At 41.5% G+C, this 19,815-nt stretch overlaps 1 protein-coding gene across 1 annotated transcript in view; it reads left to right on the top strand.

Annotated features, from left to right (window-relative positions):
- Window positions 1-9,927: 9,927 nt before the first annotated feature.
- The window catches only part of pkd1a (polycystic kidney disease 1a), a 72,201-nt gene continuing 62,313 nt past the window's right edge, over window positions 9,928-19,815 (top strand). Inside the window, exon 1 of the mRNA XM_055041425.1 lies at window positions 9,928-10,462. Within this exon, the coding sequence (XP_054897400.1) occupies window positions 10,191-10,462 (272 nt within the window). The 5' untranslated portion in view covers window positions 9,928-10,190. The remainder of the gene's footprint in view (window positions 10,463-19,815) is intronic.

Here is a 19,815-nt window from a genome sequence, read left to right as displayed (position 1 = left end):
CATTGAGTGGATTTTGGAAGATTCACAGTCTGAGCAACAGGTTTTACCAGATTGGTTCTGCTTTCAGGGTCGGGTCAAGGTCCAGCGTTATCTCACCCTGCTTTCATCCAGAACCAGGATGAAATGTGACTACCAGCAACAAACTACATTCTCTGTAAGTTTTAGGGGTTTCTGTTTGAATCTGTAGTATTGATAGTGCCTTCTAAAAGTATTCACATCCCTTAACGGGGCAGTGTTATGTATTTTACAGGCACATGGTGCAGTTTTATAGCTGATATCATTTCAGCAGAGGGTGACAGAATGGATCAGATGGTTAAAACTTGCAAAAAATATGATCTTCTACTGGCAAAACAATTCCTCACACATGCAAAACTAGTTTCTGAATCAATAAAGAAGGCTAACATTAAGTCTCTGGAGAGGCCTTAACTTTAACGCTGTTTGAAATGTAAAAACTGTTATTTAAACCTGGGACGGTGGTGGGAAAGCAGTCGATCTGAATTAGCTCTACCAATTATACCAAACAAAATGGTCAAAAATCCAGCCAGTTTCATTCCATGGTTTGTTTTTGGCTGCAGACAGGATGTGGATCAGCATGAAACCAAATACTGGTGGGGATGTGTGCAACTTTTTGAGCCAACTGAGAAAATTCTTACTCATGTACCCAATTATTGTTTCTAAGACACATTCAAAGTCCCGAGAGTAATTGTTGTGAGTCTTTCACTAGACCTGTTATCAGGGGCGCTGCCAGGAATCCTGGGCCCCATGACAAAATATGTAATTTATTTTCTTAATTCATTAAATGTCAGTGAAATGGAGGTAAACAATCTGTAGCTAAGCTAACTATGCTAAATGGTTGGTAATCTCACACAGTCCACCACCTCTTGGAGAAAAGCTGAGTTATAAATTGACACATTTACATTTTTCTCTCTTTGCTTCTCTATTTTTTTGAAAACCTAGCTATTATTTTTCTTAGCAGCATAGTATCACCACAGTGGTTCTTGTTTTCCACTGTTGTCTGTTGCTGAACATGTCAAGCTCCAAGGAGGAACAAACCATTTAATGCAGATCCAGGGAAGTTCAGGACAAATATGAGCTTTTTGGTCTAACATTAATTCTTTCTGCTAAAAATTTTTTTAGAAAACACAATATAATTAATTTTGTAATTGGCAGGGCCCCATTTTTTTATTTTTATAAAAAGAAAATTGTAGAGGGCCCCCTGCTGGTCATAACTCCCCCTGGCCCCAATATGGCTCCCCTGCCTGTTATTACAATTCTGCTCAAAGTGAATAAACAGAGACCACATGTTGTTGTAGAAAGGATATTTGAAGAACATGAAACATCTTCAAGTTCATAATGTGATACAATTAGTTAGCCCCCAACACACACACACACACACAGATATCCGCAAGCACAAACTGATGAATCTACAGATCGTTCATTGCATAAATCTCAATATTCAGCCCAACACCTCTAGAGATAAGCATGACAGAAAAGAACACAAAGCAGTCAAATCCAATCATGTAGAAATGATCTCTCTTTCACATCTAATTTCTTTTATGGTCAGAGGGTCACGCAAACACACACACACACACACACACACACACACACACACACACACACACACACACACACACACACACACACACACACGTTTGGCTCACTTCAGACAATATACACAAAAGGCAGACTTGGATTGATGTAATCACAGAAGAAGGAAAGCTGCAGGACAGACAACAAGCCACAGACCATGTGCCACAACACAGGACTGAAAGAGCAAAGGTTGAACGGATAGACAGCAAGGGCTGCAGGACAGTTTGGAGCAACAATACACCTGTAGCCAAGTCTTTTCTGAACCGTCTTTCATGTGATTCACAATTTGAAAAAACCTTATTCATCTTCCAAAACCATAAAGAGTCTTAACTCTTTCACTGTCATCGTTGAATTGGTTCGGTCAAAATATTTACCTACATTTTTCTCTAACTACATAATAATTTCAGACTCTCCATTTGCTCCTTTGCCACCTACGGACTGTTCAAGGACAAACCTGTATGTAAAGAACCAAAATACAATCCGACAAGCAGGGTTCTCCCAGAACAAATCAGCAGCTCATTACGGAGCAACACAGAGTCTCACGGGACAAAAACTCTCATACCTGAGGGCAGTTTAGAGGCTAATAAACCAACCGTGCATGTATTTCATTGGTGGGAACGAGTTGAAGTAACCAGCGTGAACTCGTACATACATGCAGAGAATAAGCTAAATGCAAACAGATGGCAGATCCCAACTGTTTAAAAACAGCAATTTCACCCTGCAGCCCTGACAGGGATGCATCTGCTTTAAAAGCTTTCAGGTTAGCGCTGCAGCCATGAGCAGTTTTGTGCACGAATGTTTTTAATTAGTTCATAAGTAGCAGGGATGTAAACAGAGACTGTAAGTCCTCAATGCGATGGGTGGGATCTTTCCCTGCTTGCTCCTTTCCCCAGAATTGCTCCTGAAGTGGTTTCAGTTCTGATTTGATTGTTTTTTTCCAAACTCAGTCATGGAACATTTTATTGTGATTATTAGTAAATTAATTGCTGATTCTGTTAGCAAATACTCCTAATCTCCCCTTGTAACACTTGCAACTCAAAAAGGCTTAATTTCTTCTTTTTGATGATTTCTTTTTTTCTATTTATATGAGAATATCTCATGTGTATCATTGATTATGGAGAGCAAACCAACAATCAACTGGAACTGCAAACTGGTTTCAGGAGGATCTGATATTAAAACATGTTTATGTTTATCTTAAGCAATTTTATTTAAAAAAGAAAAACAACAGAAAACACGTCAGTGGAATAAACTCAGAGGCCGAGTTTCATTTTCGGACGTTATCAAAGAGCGCTCGCGCTCGGAACAAAAAGCTCTTCTGTTCTGTGAAAAAGTGGAGCAAGAAGGTTTTCCACTGCTCTCCCTGAAAGGCTTCAGTCAACATTCTTTTAAAAGCAAACCTGAAGACACAATACTAAGAAAGTAGGTATTTAAATACTTGTATAAAGGTGCTGTCGTCAGCCATCAAAAAGCGCGGAGATGTTAGAGCTCCATTAGAGCTCCATTAGAGCTCCATTAGAGCTCCATTAGAGCTGTGAATACCGATCACTGGTGAGGAAGAAGATGAAGAATCACAGAAAGGGCCGGGTTGAATCATAGCAACACATCTGCTTAATTACGCAACTTTGTCTCACTTGCAAAAAAGACTAAAAATAATGACTTATATTGTCCTTATACTTTGGTAGAAAGTCAACTGAAAATTAAAACAGACATGAAAATAGACAAACGGACCCCTTCTCCATGCTCATGGTGTCTTTTCATTGAGTTGTGACGGCAACTGACTTTAGTTAAGATTTTTCAATTATCCTGTTCCACTTGTTCAATTATTCAACAATGCATCTCTACATTAATGGCTGTTGTTCACTGGAAAATTAGAGCAAGAGAGAGAGAGAAAAACACAGAGAGACAGAGAGAGAAAAAGAGAGAGAGAGCAGCATCAGATAATCTACCAGATCTGCGTACAGCTGTGACCAGAGCCCTTTATTTTTTCCCTCCACTGTTTCCCAGGTTACCTCTGTTCACATTTCCTCCTTTCTCACTCAGTAGGGAGCCTGATGTCAAGAGGAGGAGGAAGAGGAAGACCCTCATGCCTGCTAACAAACCACCTGCCCGCCCGTTACACACACACACCCACACACACACCCGCCTTCACGCTCAAAGACACAAAAATCCACAAGGTTTTAGTGAATCTTTGCAGACGCAGGTAGAGGAATCTGCCCGCGTCCACAGCAGTCCCCTGGAGTGCAGCGATCATGCAGCCCCAGAGCTGACCTTAGCAGCTTGTCAGAGGACATTACTGTCCCGTGGGCATCGAGAGAAAACATGCAAAGGAGAAAAACACAACGCATATATTGTTATAACATATAGGACAAAACTGCTGCGTTGTCCTTCTGTCAGATCTAAGCTTATTAGAAAATGCAATGGATAATTTTGTTTCATGTAAATGTATTTGTGTGCCCCGCTGGAGACAGACATGTTAGATAATGGATGGAAGGGTATCTGTATATGACTTATTTTTTTCATTCTGCTGCCTTTGCGTGAACTTGATCTTCTGGTCTCAATTGATGCCATAGAAGCAGAACAACAGGCCAGAAAAGAAACAAATGAGGCATCAAAAAAGGGCTGCAGTTACTCAATTACAGTATAACACGAAAGACGCCTTTCAGGACCAATCTTGTTAAATATGAGCATCTTCTCTTTATGGTTTGTCTAAGCATTATTATGGGAATTTCATTTTTATCGATGGGTTGAAGTGGCTGGTGGTTTTTCAAGGTAAAACGCTCAATTGTTATCAATCCAGCTGAGACCATAAATGTACATGTATGGTCTCAGCTGATTTAGATTGAGATGCTTTTAAAGCGCTAAATGAGTTTAAGCTTCTCTGGATGGACGGTGGTGATCAGCCACTGATCTAAAACAGTGAAAAGTATCTCTTAGCTATTCGAGTCTGAAAAGTCTTGGTTCCACGTTTTAAAGATATTCTATGGTTTGCTCTTATTTGCATCAATATCGCCTAAAAAATATGGAGGTAGTTTATTATGTAGTTGTACCATAAAGAAGAAAGCAATTGAAGATTTTTATGCCGACTATCATTTCAACATTTCTTCCCCTTTTTTCCCCTTTTGGTATTTTTTGTTTTTATGCAATGCTTTGTGCTTGTCTTCTGTGGATTGTTCCTTGATTTTTCAGTAAAGTTTTTTCTGAATTGCCTCAAGTACTGGAGTTGGAAACCCCTGGACCAGACTAAATGGTTCATAAAGTGTTTGTTTTTCTGTGAATGCTGAATGTTTCTCTTTACATTAATAACTCCTTTGCAGTCCTGCAGAGCTTTGGCAGCTGCTGAGGATGATAAGAAAAACGTTATCGATTGCCAACACAACTACGAAATCCCTTCTTAAGGACGGTTAAATGAGAAACGACACATTTGTGCGCCCCGCTCCACTTTAAATGTCACGCACAATAATGAAGAACCGAGCGACACAAATAAAGAAAGAAACGACTCCTTCCTAAGACGCCGCAGCATCGGAGGAGACCAGGAAGAGAAGCTGCCACGTGTCTTAAGCTCTAATCTTCCACCTGCAGCTCGAATTATTCATACATTTTTTTAATGTTTTTTTAGCCGGTTGATGACAAATTTGTGAATAAAATAAAAAATTGTCAAATCAAAGCAAAAAAAAGACAACCGCTGTTTTTCTTTTGTGTGTGTAAAGAAATGTGTTTATTTCTTTTTCCCTGTGGAAAAAGAAATCCACGTTAAACGGATGGAGGGGTTTGATGGTAGACGACACAAACACATCCGCTGCTCTCCAGGGTTTTAACAGGCCGCACGCCGAATGCTTCTGCAGAGGAAAAGGCTTCTTTGAGAGAGCGGCTCTGTTCTTTTGGGTTTTCACACACACATAAAACACACAGCTTCATCTGTTTGTGGGCTGGTTAAGTTAGTTCATTAAATATGCATTTGGTAAAAGCCTGGTTCCTGCATCCCTGGCAGTACAAAGAATTTTTTTTTTTTTTTTTAAAGACAAATTACTTTCTAAATAAATAAATAAAAGTCTATGACGGTCTTGTGTTTTTTGCAAAAATTATCAATATTAAAACTGGAGAACTGGAATGATATAACAAAAAAATATAATAATATAAGTTATATTGCTAAAAATTTGGGAGACTGCCATATTTATTTCCATTTAAAGTTGATAAAAAAGAATAGTGACAGAGTGCACCAAGACAGGAAGTGTGGGTGACGTGTCCCCCTCCGGTCCTTTATGCCTGGGGCCAAGACCAGTTTTTACAGGGTCACTGGCCCCTGCAGGCCCCTGTGTAGAACCGCCCATGTTTTCCACAATCTATCAAAATGTCTATCAAGATGGTTGTACTGCTTGTTATAAGTTATTTTTGCAAGTGGCATCTTCCAGTTATTATTTTAAAAAAAGTTAAATTGAACTGAAGAGTCAAACAAACGTACCATAAAATTTTAAATAAAACAGGAAACACTGAAAAGTTGAAATAACAGTTAAAAAAAAAGACAAAAAGAAATTCTGCACAATTTGATTTTCCCTATTTTTTTGCCTCTAAAATTTTCTTCTGATTGTTATGGAGTTATTTTTGTTTTGTTGTTTTTTTAAGTTTAAATGTCATTTAAATACCACATGGAGGCACCAGATGACCAGCAAGTTCAAACTTTTCTTTTTCTTTTTTAAATGAAGAGCAGAAGCTCCTGTAAGATCATCTTTTTCCTCTGCTACTCGAACTTTCTTGCAATAATTTAACTGCATCTGTCAAGAGAAATAAAGCAACAAGCATTGTGGGCATTATGGACTGATTTAGTTGCAACTTGGTGCAATGTAACACATTAAAAAGTAAGAACGGTTTTTGAATCTTTTCGTTTTGCTGCATGGGTTTAGGTCTGTGTCGTATTTACATGCCTAGGCGCGTTTGGTTTGATCTTTGTTTTTGGTTCACCGCTCTCCAAAATGCCTCCATCTGTCTGTTGAGACCCTTCCTCTATATGTCTGTCTGCAGGCTGCAGCCCAGCTCCCCGTTTCTTCCTGCACCGCTACAATAACACAGACGGAGGCCTCAGTAAGTGTCGTTTTCCTGGCTGGCGGGAGGACCCTCCCCGTAACCAAACAGGAGCCGAACTCATTTTACCTTCAGCCTGTCCAGACTGGGCCAGTTCAGGCCAGAAAAGCACAAAATACAACAACTGGCTCCAACAGCCCTGCAGGTTGTATTCACAGAACTCAGTTTGATGTGCAAATGTTTCCACAGGAAGGAACCGGACAGATTAGGTGGCGGAGACGCAGTGAAAAGGACGAATTTTATATATATATATATAAAAATTGAAGGGCATGGAGATGCTTCGCTTCGTCGTCTGACAAACCTGAGCGCCGTTATTAATTTCATCTGTCAGTGAGTCAATCGCTGACAGACATTTGTAACTCACCAGGTAGGTAAGAAAATGACTTGAAAACCACTTCATTATGGCCTAAATACTGTTTCGCTTGATCAAAGTTAATCAGCTTGAAAAGATTGATTCAGTTTATTTACACATTTTCTGTTAAGTGACGCCTTGAGATTGAACTCATATAATAGATGAGATTACATTTCAAGCTGTCGTCTGGTCTAAATTATTTATCCAATTACACATATTCTGATGAAACCCTGACGTTTGCATTCAACTGCAGCTTTCATGAAATTACCAGAAATACTCACACAGAAACTTTTGGGATGTTCTTGTGACAGACGTTTATTAAGGAAATTAAAATCAATTTTTCCTCTTCAGGAGGTTTGTGATAAATTTACATCTGCTGATTCCACGTGAGCAGAGAAACGGGAATTAAAAGTTTAAATTAAACAGTGGCCTTTTTGAATGTGGGCAGACTGTCAACAAAAAACGTTCAAAGCTGAATAAATGTAGAGTTGTCAGGCAGCTGTTCCTTAATCTGCAACACATTAACAGGGATTCAATAGCAAATGAACACATTTAAAGTCCCTGAAAGGCTTTGCTGTTGATTCAAAAACATCCTTGTTTTGGGTAGGTTTCTCAAAAGCTGAACATTAAGATAATATTTGTCATCTTGGACATTTTTATCTTCTATTAGTGAGGTGGCGCTGATTATAAAAACTGTTCTTTTAAGGGACTATATTCTTAAAAACTTAATCAGTCTATAAAAGAAAAAAAAAGACATCACTTCAAGTGAACCAGGTGATTTAAAAAATCTCTGCTTCTGTACGCTTGTTGGATTTTCCAACCTAAAAACCCGAAATACAAAGAAAGCATAAAGCAATCAATAAAACCAAAGAACATTTGTCCGGGATCATTTGTCACATCAGGATGATGCATCGTTTGTTTTGAGAATGGAGAGCAGATTTCAGTCTGAACGGAGCGTCAGGAACTGACACCATGAGCTACCATAACATTTGGCTCACTGCGAAATCTGTTTCATTTGAAAGAAGGAAGAAAAAACTCAAGTCACTTTTTAGATGGAGCTATGGGTTTTGTCAAGGTCTGTAAATGTTCATATAGTACAATCCTTCAGGCAATATTTGCTTCCACTCTCTGAATGCCTCCAGTTTCTGCCACAGTTTTTGATCTTAAACCTGGTTAAAGGTTTTTTTATTTATGATTAAAAGTGAGAAAAAAAAAGAAAGCCCAAACATCTTCAGAGTCATTTAAATATTCACCTGAGCTTGAACATTTTGTACCTCCTTTCACACGTGTTTTGCCTCCACGCTGCAAACTTAACGCAGTGAGCCGACGCCAGCCAGGATAAGGGAAAAGTGATACTGTTGTGATTCTTTGTGCAAAGCACCAGATGCCTGCTGGGAGAACCGGTGGGACCCGGCCAAGTCAAACACCCGGGAAACGCCTCAAACACGTGCCACGCACAGCTTCAGGAAGCACTGCAGGGAGAAGTAGGGATCTGAGCGGGGAGGAGCGTTTGGTCCCGAAGCACTTGTCACATTTTCAGCAGTCGCTGTAGTTTAATCTGGCGAGGGGGAACCCTGGTCCATTTGAGATTTCAAATATCGGGGGGGAAAAAAACACTTTGACTGTGCACTTTAGCAATGTTGCTGTAACATGAGGTGAATATTTCACAGAGTGCCATTTCCAACACTGGTACTGTTTTACCATCCTTACACATTGGAATAATTTACTGTCAAGATTTACTGTTAATAAATGTGTGAACCTGCATGTGGGTGAAGAAACTCTAATGCAACACGACTAGATGTTGGTTCATTGTCCCAAATCAGGAAAATTTAGGAAAGCCTCATCAGGCTCATAGACTCCTAACTAGAGAAAAATGTTGAAAGTGCAAATGATAAGTGCTTATGAACCATTCTCTCAACATTTTGATGAGCAGTTGCAGAAGTGGCCGATATGAAGAGCATGATGCCAAGTTGGGTCAGGAATGCACTGGGAACACAATGTTTAACAATCAGAGATTTGGTGATTTAGATCATCAACATCTATTTTTCTTGCATTTAGTGTTTCTATTTAAATTCTTTGCACAAGAGCGAAGGTTTTCACTTAAATTTGCCAACTTAGCTGAAACTTCTCAATGCAAATTAGCACAATCAAATAAAACGTGGCTGCGCAGAGAAAACTCTGCTCTCCATGACAGATACGTCTCTCCGGGTTTCTGATGAGGGGAACAACAATCTGTTCTCTATAGCAAACATAGCCTGAAAAAGATCAGGGTCAACAGAGACTTCATTGGCACTTTTGTTGCACAATGAAGCTGTTTATGTGACGGTGGTGCACAATAAAATAAACAGAAAACTCCACTGTGAAAACCTGAATATGCTTTTTTAAGGTAAAAAACATTTTCAGGTTTGTTTCGGGAAACACTTTGATTATACTCTGTTTACGTAATCAATACTTTTGACATATTTCAGGAGCGAATGTTCCATGTGGCTAAAAAGATCCGTTTGTACAAGTCAATACCACTCTTGTAGCTTCAATAGTATTTAAGTTTGTATTTGCGATCATGTTGGTTTGTTGTGTGTTAAATGCAGTTTCTAACTGCACTGACATGCTTTGCTGCACTAAAATGTTTATTTTTATTTTATTTATTAGTCTTATCCAATATTTTCTTATTGGATGTTCCCTGTTAAGGGAAAGAGTCGAATCACTGAATAAACTGATTCAATATTACGTATTGTTTTACTGGTTTAATTCAAACAGGGACTAAAACGAATCGTCATGTGAAGAACCAGATTCCTCCTGTCATCCTCAGCGGTGGCTGTGGGAACTGCACGCAGTGGAAAGAGGAGGAGAGAGGAAGTTCTCCCAAACTTTTTTCCCCTCCCTGAAAGGACTCTGGAGCGGTTCCGTTAGATTTCCAGAGGAGGGGGGTTTGATCAGGGGAAGAAAAAAAAAACACTTATAACTCCGTGTGTGAAGACAAAAGCGGACTCCGACGTCAGAAGTGTCGCCCTCTCTTTTACTTTTTCATTTTTCTCTCTTTACTTGAAAGCCGTGGAAAGTGGAAAAGCGTGTTGTTGTGTTTTTTTCTTCCTCTTCTTTTCTTCTTTTTTTTTGTTTCCTCCCAGCCTGAGGGGACTCAGCTCCATCAGAGGCGATGAGATGTGAGTGAGCTATGCCTTGTGGAAATGGACAGACTTTATCCAAGCGAGAACATGGCGTCTGCGTCCCGAGGTTTAGCTTCTTTCCCGGTCTGCTTGTGGCGCTGTGCTGCCTGGAGGTGTGGGGCTCCGGGCCGCACGGCGGCGGCGGCGGCTGCGGCCCCTGTCCCGTTAACTGCAGCTGTGCGTCCGCGGGGCCCCAGCGGCTCTGCGTCGTTAACTGCTCCAGCCTCGGACTGGAAAGGGCCCCAGCGGCGGCTGAGTTTCCGCCGACCGTCAACGCGCTGTGAGTATTATAACGGGATGAGAGCAAAAAAAAAAAAAAAAAAAAAAAAAAAGAAAGAAAGAAAGAAAGTTGCGCACTACATACATGAATGTCGGTTGTCTCAGAGCCGGCCCGAGGAATCAGCGAAAATGGTTTCCCCTTCGAGTCCCCAGACTGGCTTCTCAAAAATGTTTTATTTATTTTGGACCTGGTTATAATAGTACAGTAAGGGTCGTTCATTTATTTATTTGTTTAATCGACTATGTAGCTAAAAACCTCATAATGAAAAATATTCAAGTGCTTCCTCCTTACTGTTTCTGCTGGATGTGTTTCTTCTTCTGTGGTCAGAACGACACTAATGGAATTAATTTAACCTTGAGTTAAAAAATCACAACACGATTACTGTGTTTGCACAAAATTTAAAAACAAAAGGACGTGGCATAATCTAGTGTCTTTTGCACGCTACTTTATAAACAAATAAACATGTCTTGAAATAGAACTGCCTTATTGTGAGTCACTTATGAAGTCACTCGTTACAAGTGACTCGTTAGGATTCACTTAGACTCACACCTTCGCTCTCTGAGCTGAACATGTTTTCCTTGGGAGTGAAAGGAAGGACCCTATTGAGTGCACATGCGTCATTTGAGGTAAGAACCCTAACCTTACCTCAAATACTGCAGTCCGTACAACAGATCACTAGTAAGTCAGAGAAATTGTTTTTTTCTATAAACGTTTTATTTACTGTCATTTATTTAAGAAATGGTGCAATCTGGAATTGGGGCCCGAAATCAAAGACACTTAGGGCCCCATAAAATCTTGGACCGGCTCTGGTCTTACCACTTCACATCATTTACTTTTCAACAACAATAGAAACAATAGTTTCACATCTAATAACAACAAACCTTTGAGTACAATCTCTTTTTTTGTCTTATTTTCTTTATGTTTTACAGCAGATTAAATCATATTTTTGCTACTTGTGACTGAAATCAGCCTCAAGTTAATTCACCACATTATTGTGTTAGCTTTTTGTAACGCATTATTCTTCTCGTTGTGATTTTAGTATATTCTGTCAAGCTTTATATAACATTCAGTTAATGTACACATTTATGGAGCATCTTTGCATTAATAGTCCTTTGTCATAGGATTCTGTTATATTTTCATCATCTTTTCACCTGAGTAACCTAAGAAATAATTCTTACCATATCAGACAGTTAGATACAGTCACTGCTGATAGATGCTATGTTTGGATGAATGTCATCTGCACTGTGGAAAATATTGAGCTGGAAAGGAAACTGGGATTTAAAGAAATAAACATGAAGCCATCCAAATGAGCATTAACTATAGAAAGTTTTGAGTAGCTCTTTGGGTAATGCCTGATATGGGTTTCGAAGGTCAAATAACTGATGACTCTGTGTGTATGTGTGTGTGTGGATGTGTGGGTGTGTGTGCGTGTGTGTGTGTGTGTGTGTGTGTGTGTGTGTGTGGGTGTGTGTGTGTGTGTGTGGGTGCGTGGGTGTGTGTGTGTGTGCGTGTGTTTTAGTATGTGATGTATTATTGCATGTTCAGTATGTGAAGCTTATGTGTGTTTGTGTATAAGTGGTCACCTAAACCTTAAAGCTGCTGCTTGCGGTGTGGATCAGTCCTGAGTTTCTGGTCTGGTCAGCGAGAGAACATTATGTTCTGTGCTGCTGGAAGCCATATGTTACCCATTATTTATTGTCACTCTGTATATAGTCTTTATTTAACCTAAAATCGTAACTTGCTCTGGCTCATATGTTATCACTGCTTTTCTTTTTTACTTAAGGTCTTGGATATGCTGGAAACTTCACATAAAGAGATACGTAGTACATACGTCATGTTTTTCTTTTCCTTTTTTTGTTGCAGAAAATCAATCTCTGCTTCATGTGAAGGATGTATATGTTGGCTCATTTTACATGTGCATATTTCTCTCGAATGTTATCGATACCAATTGCATAAAAGAAGACGAGCAACTTGTTAAGTGTCTCATTAATTGCAGACAGATTCCCATTCGGGTTAGAATAACTAATGTGCAAGGCTTTACTGAGGTGTTAATTATCAGCTTGCTCCATGTAGTTGATTGACTGCGAACTCTATAGACATTTACTAATTAGGCATTTGGCTCATATAACTGGAAGAAGACACTGAAAGTCTTATGCTGAATTAGGCAAGAATAGATATTTAGGCTTATAATTATTCATCTGCAGTGCCTGCAGTGTGTTACCTATTTACCTTTGATTTAAAAACCTGCTGCTTGTTTTCTGTCTTGTTCTGTTACTTTAGGAAATACACGACATGCAAAAGTTTTTGTTTGACTTTTTTTCTGTCTCGCTTGGAGCAATGCATCTTTGGGTTCTTTATTTAGTTCTTTATTTCACACATCGCGTTTAATATGTAGGTTGCACCAACCTCCCAAGTTCTCCCAACTGGTTTTGCTGGGGGCAGAATCTCCCTCACTGGAAAACATGTTTGCCATCACAGGAGAAACCTTTTCGATTTATGCAATGCGGTCAAACGATGTTCACCAATAGCTGCCCAGGAACTTTATCAAAAGAAAAAATCCAAACACAGAAGAAAAAAAAAAAACGCACGTCACTGCAACCTACTGCTTTGAAGTTTCTGTGTTTCACTGAAACCACCTCCGACAGAACGTCGTCCAGAGTTGCACCATTTCTGGATTGCGTTCCTGTTCTTCCCTGTGGTCGTGAACGCAGCCACAGTGAGAGCTTGTGGGCATGTTAGAGTACCAGTTGAAGCACTGTCCCACAGTAGTGTGTGACCAGCCTGGTGAGGAGGAGGTGCTGGATTGATGTAGCTCTGTACTGTTCAACCCTCAGTGGGTAAACTGGTAAGTTACCAACATGTTGTTTCTTACAGCTCATTTATTGTCCAACTCAAGAAGTGATTTTGAATAAGCAGCCTGTCCTCACAAATGTGACACAATCTTTAGAGACAACTTGACAGACTCTCCACTATTAGGAGGTTTGTTGCAGAGATGCATGTGCACTCAATAGGCATTTGATAGTGTCTGGTGAATTCGAGTTTATTTGGAGCTGAAATGACAGTGTTGACGAAAAGACTGTGTCTGGTATAATCAAGAAAAACTTTCCTTTAAGCATCAAGTAGAAAAAGCTAGTTAAGAGACGTCATTTGGTGGCTGAGAGGTTTTCAAAGGACGTAGGGTAAAGACACCAATTCTCGGTTTTGCCGTACATAATGTTAGGGTTTTCTTCTTAATGTTGTGTTTTGTATGCTTTTCTGATTGGTTTCCCTTTTCCAATATAGAGTAGGTTTGTTTACTCTCTGTTGCCTTCAGAGTCCCTCGCTTCTCTCAAGTTTCTCCTCCCGTCGACAACAATCAGCACACCTGTCACTCGCCCTGCAGTCACACAACTCCTGTCGCTTTTCTAGTTTCCGAGTGCAGTTCTGCTGCCGCTTTGTTTCCTGCTCGGTTCTTGTCGCAAGTTTCTGTTTTGGTTCTGGATGTTGATTCATATTTGGGTTTTTAACTCTTGTTGGGACGTGCCTCCTTCATTTGAGTCCTCATTGCTTCAATATACTGTAAAAAAATTGTTTACAGCTTTGTCCTTCTAAAGCTTAATTATGACAACACTGTCGCTTTTTCACGTACTTGTAACAGATTTTTTTCCCAAGATGTCCTCAACTTACTTACATATTTATATTACGATGTAAAGGAAAAACTATTTGATCTGTTCCTTTTCAAAAGGCCTTTTCTACTTGTTAATTATTTTTGTGCAAAATATTAAATGAACTTATATTGTAAATTTGTATAATTAGGCACATTGTACTTGATACGACTTATAGGACTTAATGGACCACGTCATTTATTTAATTATGTTACTTTAACTTAAAATTGGCAGAGTTTAATTAAAATCTGAGGACAGCAACAGGATTTGCATCAGAGTTTCTTCTTGGAAAAAGCCTGTTGAAACCCTCATGCAGTGATTTTTATCATTACGTGAAGCAGATTTGCAATGTTAAGCTTTAAACATTTACAGCATTGCTACTTGTACATCCTGATGTGCTAAATTTAAAGTTTTGGTCACAATTTCAGCAAAATTAACTGGAAGAAACCCAAAGTTGCAAACTCATCTCGGAAAGTATAAGACAACAAAACAGCATGGCAGAATGATTTCTGCCGTTCTTTACATTTTTTTGTACATCTGTCAGCGTGTCGACCCTCTATAGTTAAGATCTATTCAACTTATTCTGAAAAATGTGTGACAACAGTGTTTAAATGCACAAATAGGTGTGTGTCTTGATCCACAGCTGTTTGCACTTTTGTTCCCACTGATGTCTTTTTTTTCCCCACTTGTGCACTAACATGTTCAGGCCCTAATGAAAAAAAAAACTAAAAGGATCTAAGTACATTTGTAATTCACCCTGGTCTCTATATGTAGATTTTGGTCCTTATTGGTTTTCAGTTTCATCACTGAATCAGAAATCCATCATTCATCTTCCTCTGCCCTGTTGACATTTGGGTCCTCCTCAAACCCCATCGAGCATCACACAGTGGAGTTACGATGGTTTTTTTTTAAAAGATATTTTGACAGCCTGGTCTCTGAGATAAACAATGATGGTGACGGGTTTCCGGGATGCAACTGGAGCACAAGTTGGCGGTGATGTGACTGCTAAACGAAACAAGGAGCCAAAGCAGACACCTGGAAACAGAAATTGAAACAATTGAGATTTCTCAATTCCCCATCACAAACACAGTGTTGTTTCTGTGTAGATATAACACACAAGTGATGCTGTTTTATGTTTTCCTCCTCAGCATCAGCTGTGGTCCTGTTTTGAAGGGCCCAGTCGCTGCTTTCAAAAGGTTGGCATCTGTCCACCTTTACAAGAATGATGTATTGGTGAATTAATGCGTTTCGAAACCGCTTCAATGGCTGTGCCTCGATCTGGCCCCAAATGTAAATATGGTGGATACGCCCTCCATTAAAGAGAAAACAAATAATCCAGTGGCAGCAGACTGCTGTAACTGTCTGCTGAAGGAAGTTGGGGGCAGGGAAGCACTCATACTCCACACCGGCCCATCTGCTCCAACCCACACACACAATAAAATCTCGTAACACTTTTTTGGAGAATTTTGGAGCTCTGAAGTCATTTCTGGGAAATTCTAGTGAAAGGAAACCTCTTCAGTGTTTTTTTTAGTGCCTTTCCTTCATATGCGGATTGCTTCAAGGAAAGTCGGACAATACGCTTTTGTCCCGAGGCAGAAGACTCTGAAAAAAAAGACCTTTAAAAAACAGAATAAAGTAAACTTTATTGATCTCCAAGGGAAAATTGCTTATGTTTTGACAAGTTACTCCATCCACAGTGTTAAATATTAAATATTGTAACCGTAACGTATGTAGGTGTAATGTTGCAAGTAATATGTATTGTATACCAGTGTCATTTATTGCAACCTGGTGTCTGCTCAACATCAAGGTCGTGTCTGTTTGACTCTGATGAAGTTGGTGTTGTTGCCACAGCAGCAGGATGCACATACACAGATCCAGCCATTCAACTGGTGACTTGGTTCAATGTGAGACTGCAGCAGGTCATCATACAGACTGCAGCAGGTCACCATACAGACTGCAGCAGGTCACCATACAGACTGCAGCAGGTCACCATACAGACTGCAGCAGGTCACTATACAGACTGCAGCAGGTCACCATACAGACTGCAGCAGGTCACCATACAGACTGCAGCAGGTCACTATACAGACTGCAGCAGGGACCATACAGACTGCAGCAGGTCACCATACAGACTGCAGCAGGTCACTATACAGACTGCAGCAGGTCACCATACAGACTGCAGCAGGTCATCATACAGACTGCAGCAGGTCATCATACAGACTGCAGCAGGGCACCATACAGACTGCAGCAGGTCATCATACAGACTGCAGCAGGGCACCATACAGACTGCAGCAGGGCACCATACAGACTGCAGCAGGTCATCATACAGACTGCAGCAGGGCACCATACAGACTGCAGCAGGTCACCATACAGACTGCAGCAGGTCACTATACAGACTGCAGCAGGTCACCATACAGACTGCAGCAGGTCACCATACAGACTGCAGCAGGTCATCATACAGACTGCAGCAGGTCATCATACAGACTGCAGCAGGTCACCATACAGACTGCAGCAGGTCACCATACAGACTGCAGCAGGTCACTATACAGACTGCAGCAGGTCACCATACAGACTTCAGCAGGTCATCATACAGACTGCAGCAGGTCACCATACAGACTGCAGCAGGTCACCATACAGACTGCAGCAGGTCACCATACAGACTGCAGCAGGTCACTATACAGACTGCAGCAGGTCACTATACAGACTGCAGCAGGTCACCATACAGACTTCAGCAGGTCATCATACAGACTGCAGCAGGTCACCATACAGACTGCAGCAGGTCACCATACAGACTGCAGCAGGTCACTATACAGACTGCAGCAGGTCACTATACAGACTGCAGCAGGTCATCATACAGACTGCAGCAGGTCATCATACAGACTGCAGCAGGTCACCATACAGACTGCAGCAGGTCACCATACAGACTGCAGCAGGTCACCATACAGACTGCAGCAGGTCATATACAGACTGCAGCAGGTCACCATACAGACTGCAGCAGGTCACCATACAGACTGCAGCATCATAACCAGACTGCAGCAGACACCATACAGACTGCAGCAGGTCATCATACAGACTGCAGCAGGTCACCATACAGACTGCAGCAGGTCACCATACAGACTGCAGCAGGTCACTATACAGACTGCAGCAGGTCACCATACAGACTGCAGCAGGTCATCATACAGACTGCAGCAGGTCACTATACAGACTGCAGCAGGTCACCATACAGACTGCAACAGGTCACCATACAGACTGCAGCAGGTCACCATACAGACTGCAGCAGGTCATCATACAGACTGCAGCAGGTCACCATACAGACTGCAGCAGGTCACCATACAGACTGCAGCAGGTCACTATACAGACTGCAGCAGGTCACCATACAGACTGCAGCAGGTCATCATACAGACTGCAGCAGGTCACCATACAGACTGCAGCAGGTCACTATACAGACTGCAGCAGGTCACCATACAGACTGCAGCAGGTCATCATACAGACTGCAGCAGGTCACTATACAGACTGCAGCAGGTCACTATACAGACTGCAGCAGGTCACTATACAGACTGCAGCAGGTCACCATACAGACTGCAGCAGGTCATCATACAGACTGCAGCAGGTCACTATACAGACTGCAGCAGGTCACCATACAGACTGCAACAGGTCACCATACAGACTGCAACAGGTCACCATACAGACTGCAGCAGGTCATCATACAGACTGCAGCAGGTCACTATACAGACTGCAGCAGGTCACCATACAGACTGCAGCAGGTCATCATACAGACTGCAGCAGGTCACTATACAGACTGCAGCAGGTCACTATACAGACTGCAGCAGGTCACCATACAGACTGCAGCAGGTCATCATACAGACTGCAGCAGGTCACCATACAGACTGCAGCAGGTCACCATACAGACTGCAGCAGGTCACCATACAGACTGCAGTAGGTCACCATACAGACTGCAGCAGGTCACCATACAGACTGCAGCAGGTCACCATACAGACTGCAGTAGGTCACCATACAGACTGCAGCAGGTCATCATACAGACTGCAGCAGGTCACCATACAGACTGCAGCAGGTCACCATACAGACTGCAGCCAGTCATCATACAGACTGCAGCAGGTCACCATACAGACTGCAGCAGGTCATCATACAGACTGCAGCAGGTCACCATACAGACTGCAGCAGGTCATCATACAGACTGCAGCAGGTCATCATACAGACTGCAGCAGGTCACCATACAGACTGCAGCAGGTCACCATACAGACTGCAGCAGGTCACCATACAGACTGCAGCAGGTCATCATACAGACTGCAGCAGGTCACCATACAGACTGCAGCCAGTCATCATACAGACTGCAGCAGGTCACCATACAGACTGCAGCAGGTCATCATACAGACTGCAGCAGGTCACCATACAGACTGCAGCAGGTCACCATACAGACTGCAGCAGGTCACCATACAGACTGCAGCAGGTCACCATACAGACTGCAGCAGGTCACCATACAGACTGCAGCAGGTCACCATACAGACTGCAGCAGGTCACCATACAGACTGCAGCAGGTCACCATACAGACTGCAGCAGGTCACCATACAGCTGCGCAGCACATGGGACTGGATGTAAATAACAAAGTTCCCCACTTTCGTTTTTCACTGCGTGTCTGACCTCGCCTCCTGCTCCAGAGGTGGCCGCTGACCCCACAGCCGTCCACACACTCTGCAGACGGAGATCGAGTGGGGGAGGTCTGGCGCTCTGACAACACGCGAGGGAGAATTTGTTTGGTTTCCATGGCAAACGTAACCCATGACATCACTCGCAGACGTTCAGACATTTCAGCCGGTTGTGAAGGGGAACATGAGGCAAGAAATGAGGCGGACTTAAGATGGAGCTCAATGTCTTCCTCCCCGTCTGTGTCCATTAGCTCGGTGTTGGTCGTTGAGGTTGTGTTTGTACTGGATGGATCCAGAACCTGCATCTGGTGGTCCAAAAATGTGGGAGTGGAACAAAAAGACATTCTGGTTTTATTTGTAATTGAATGGGCATTTTGGGTAGAAACCAAATTGAAAATATGATTGGCTTGTTTTTTGTGTGTTTGACTAGAGTAAACCCACCATCTGCTCTGATTTCTTTCATCTAAATGGCACCTGAGGAAACTCTTAAGCTGTGAATTCACAGCATATTCCGATTATTCCCAGACGTTCGTCATGTTGTCTTTAAGGCAGTGATCAGACCTGGGTGTGATCAACCACAGCTAAGTTATGATTTACCGTGGAGGGTTGCAGGGTGAAACACAGATATGAAAAAATGAAGAATATCAGGAGGAGGCAGTAACTTTTTCACAGTACTGTATGATTTGATAAACAACGACAGAATAGAGTAGAAATGGCCTTCAGACATCGTCATCAACAGGCTTTATTGTCATTGAACTGCATGTTTAAAATGTGCGTATTGTTCATTTTGTTTCATGGCTCCAATAATAGTAAAATAATGAATGATAAAAGGCATAAAAACATACATTACGGTGACAGACCTGTAATTGACCTTTATTTGAGATTTTTCCTTGATCTTTGTTGTCCCACTGTGGGGAAATTCAAGTGTATGAGTTCACACAAAGATCAGAAAGGATTAAAAATGCATATAAAAAACAAGATTAAGAGTAACAATGACGGCATAATTGCTGTGCAGTTGACAGAAATATAAATATTGGACTCACAATCC

This window comes from Poeciliopsis prolifica, unplaced genomic scaffold, assembly GCF_027474105.1.
Source record: "Poeciliopsis prolifica strain line A6 unplaced genomic scaffold, Auburn_PproV2 SCAFFOLD016, whole genome shotgun sequence".
Taxonomy (NCBI): Eukaryota; Metazoa; Chordata; class Actinopteri; order Cyprinodontiformes; family Poeciliidae; genus Poeciliopsis; species Poeciliopsis prolifica.
Note: the sequence above shows the minus strand (reverse complement) of the source record. Positions and strands in the feature narration are given on the sequence as shown.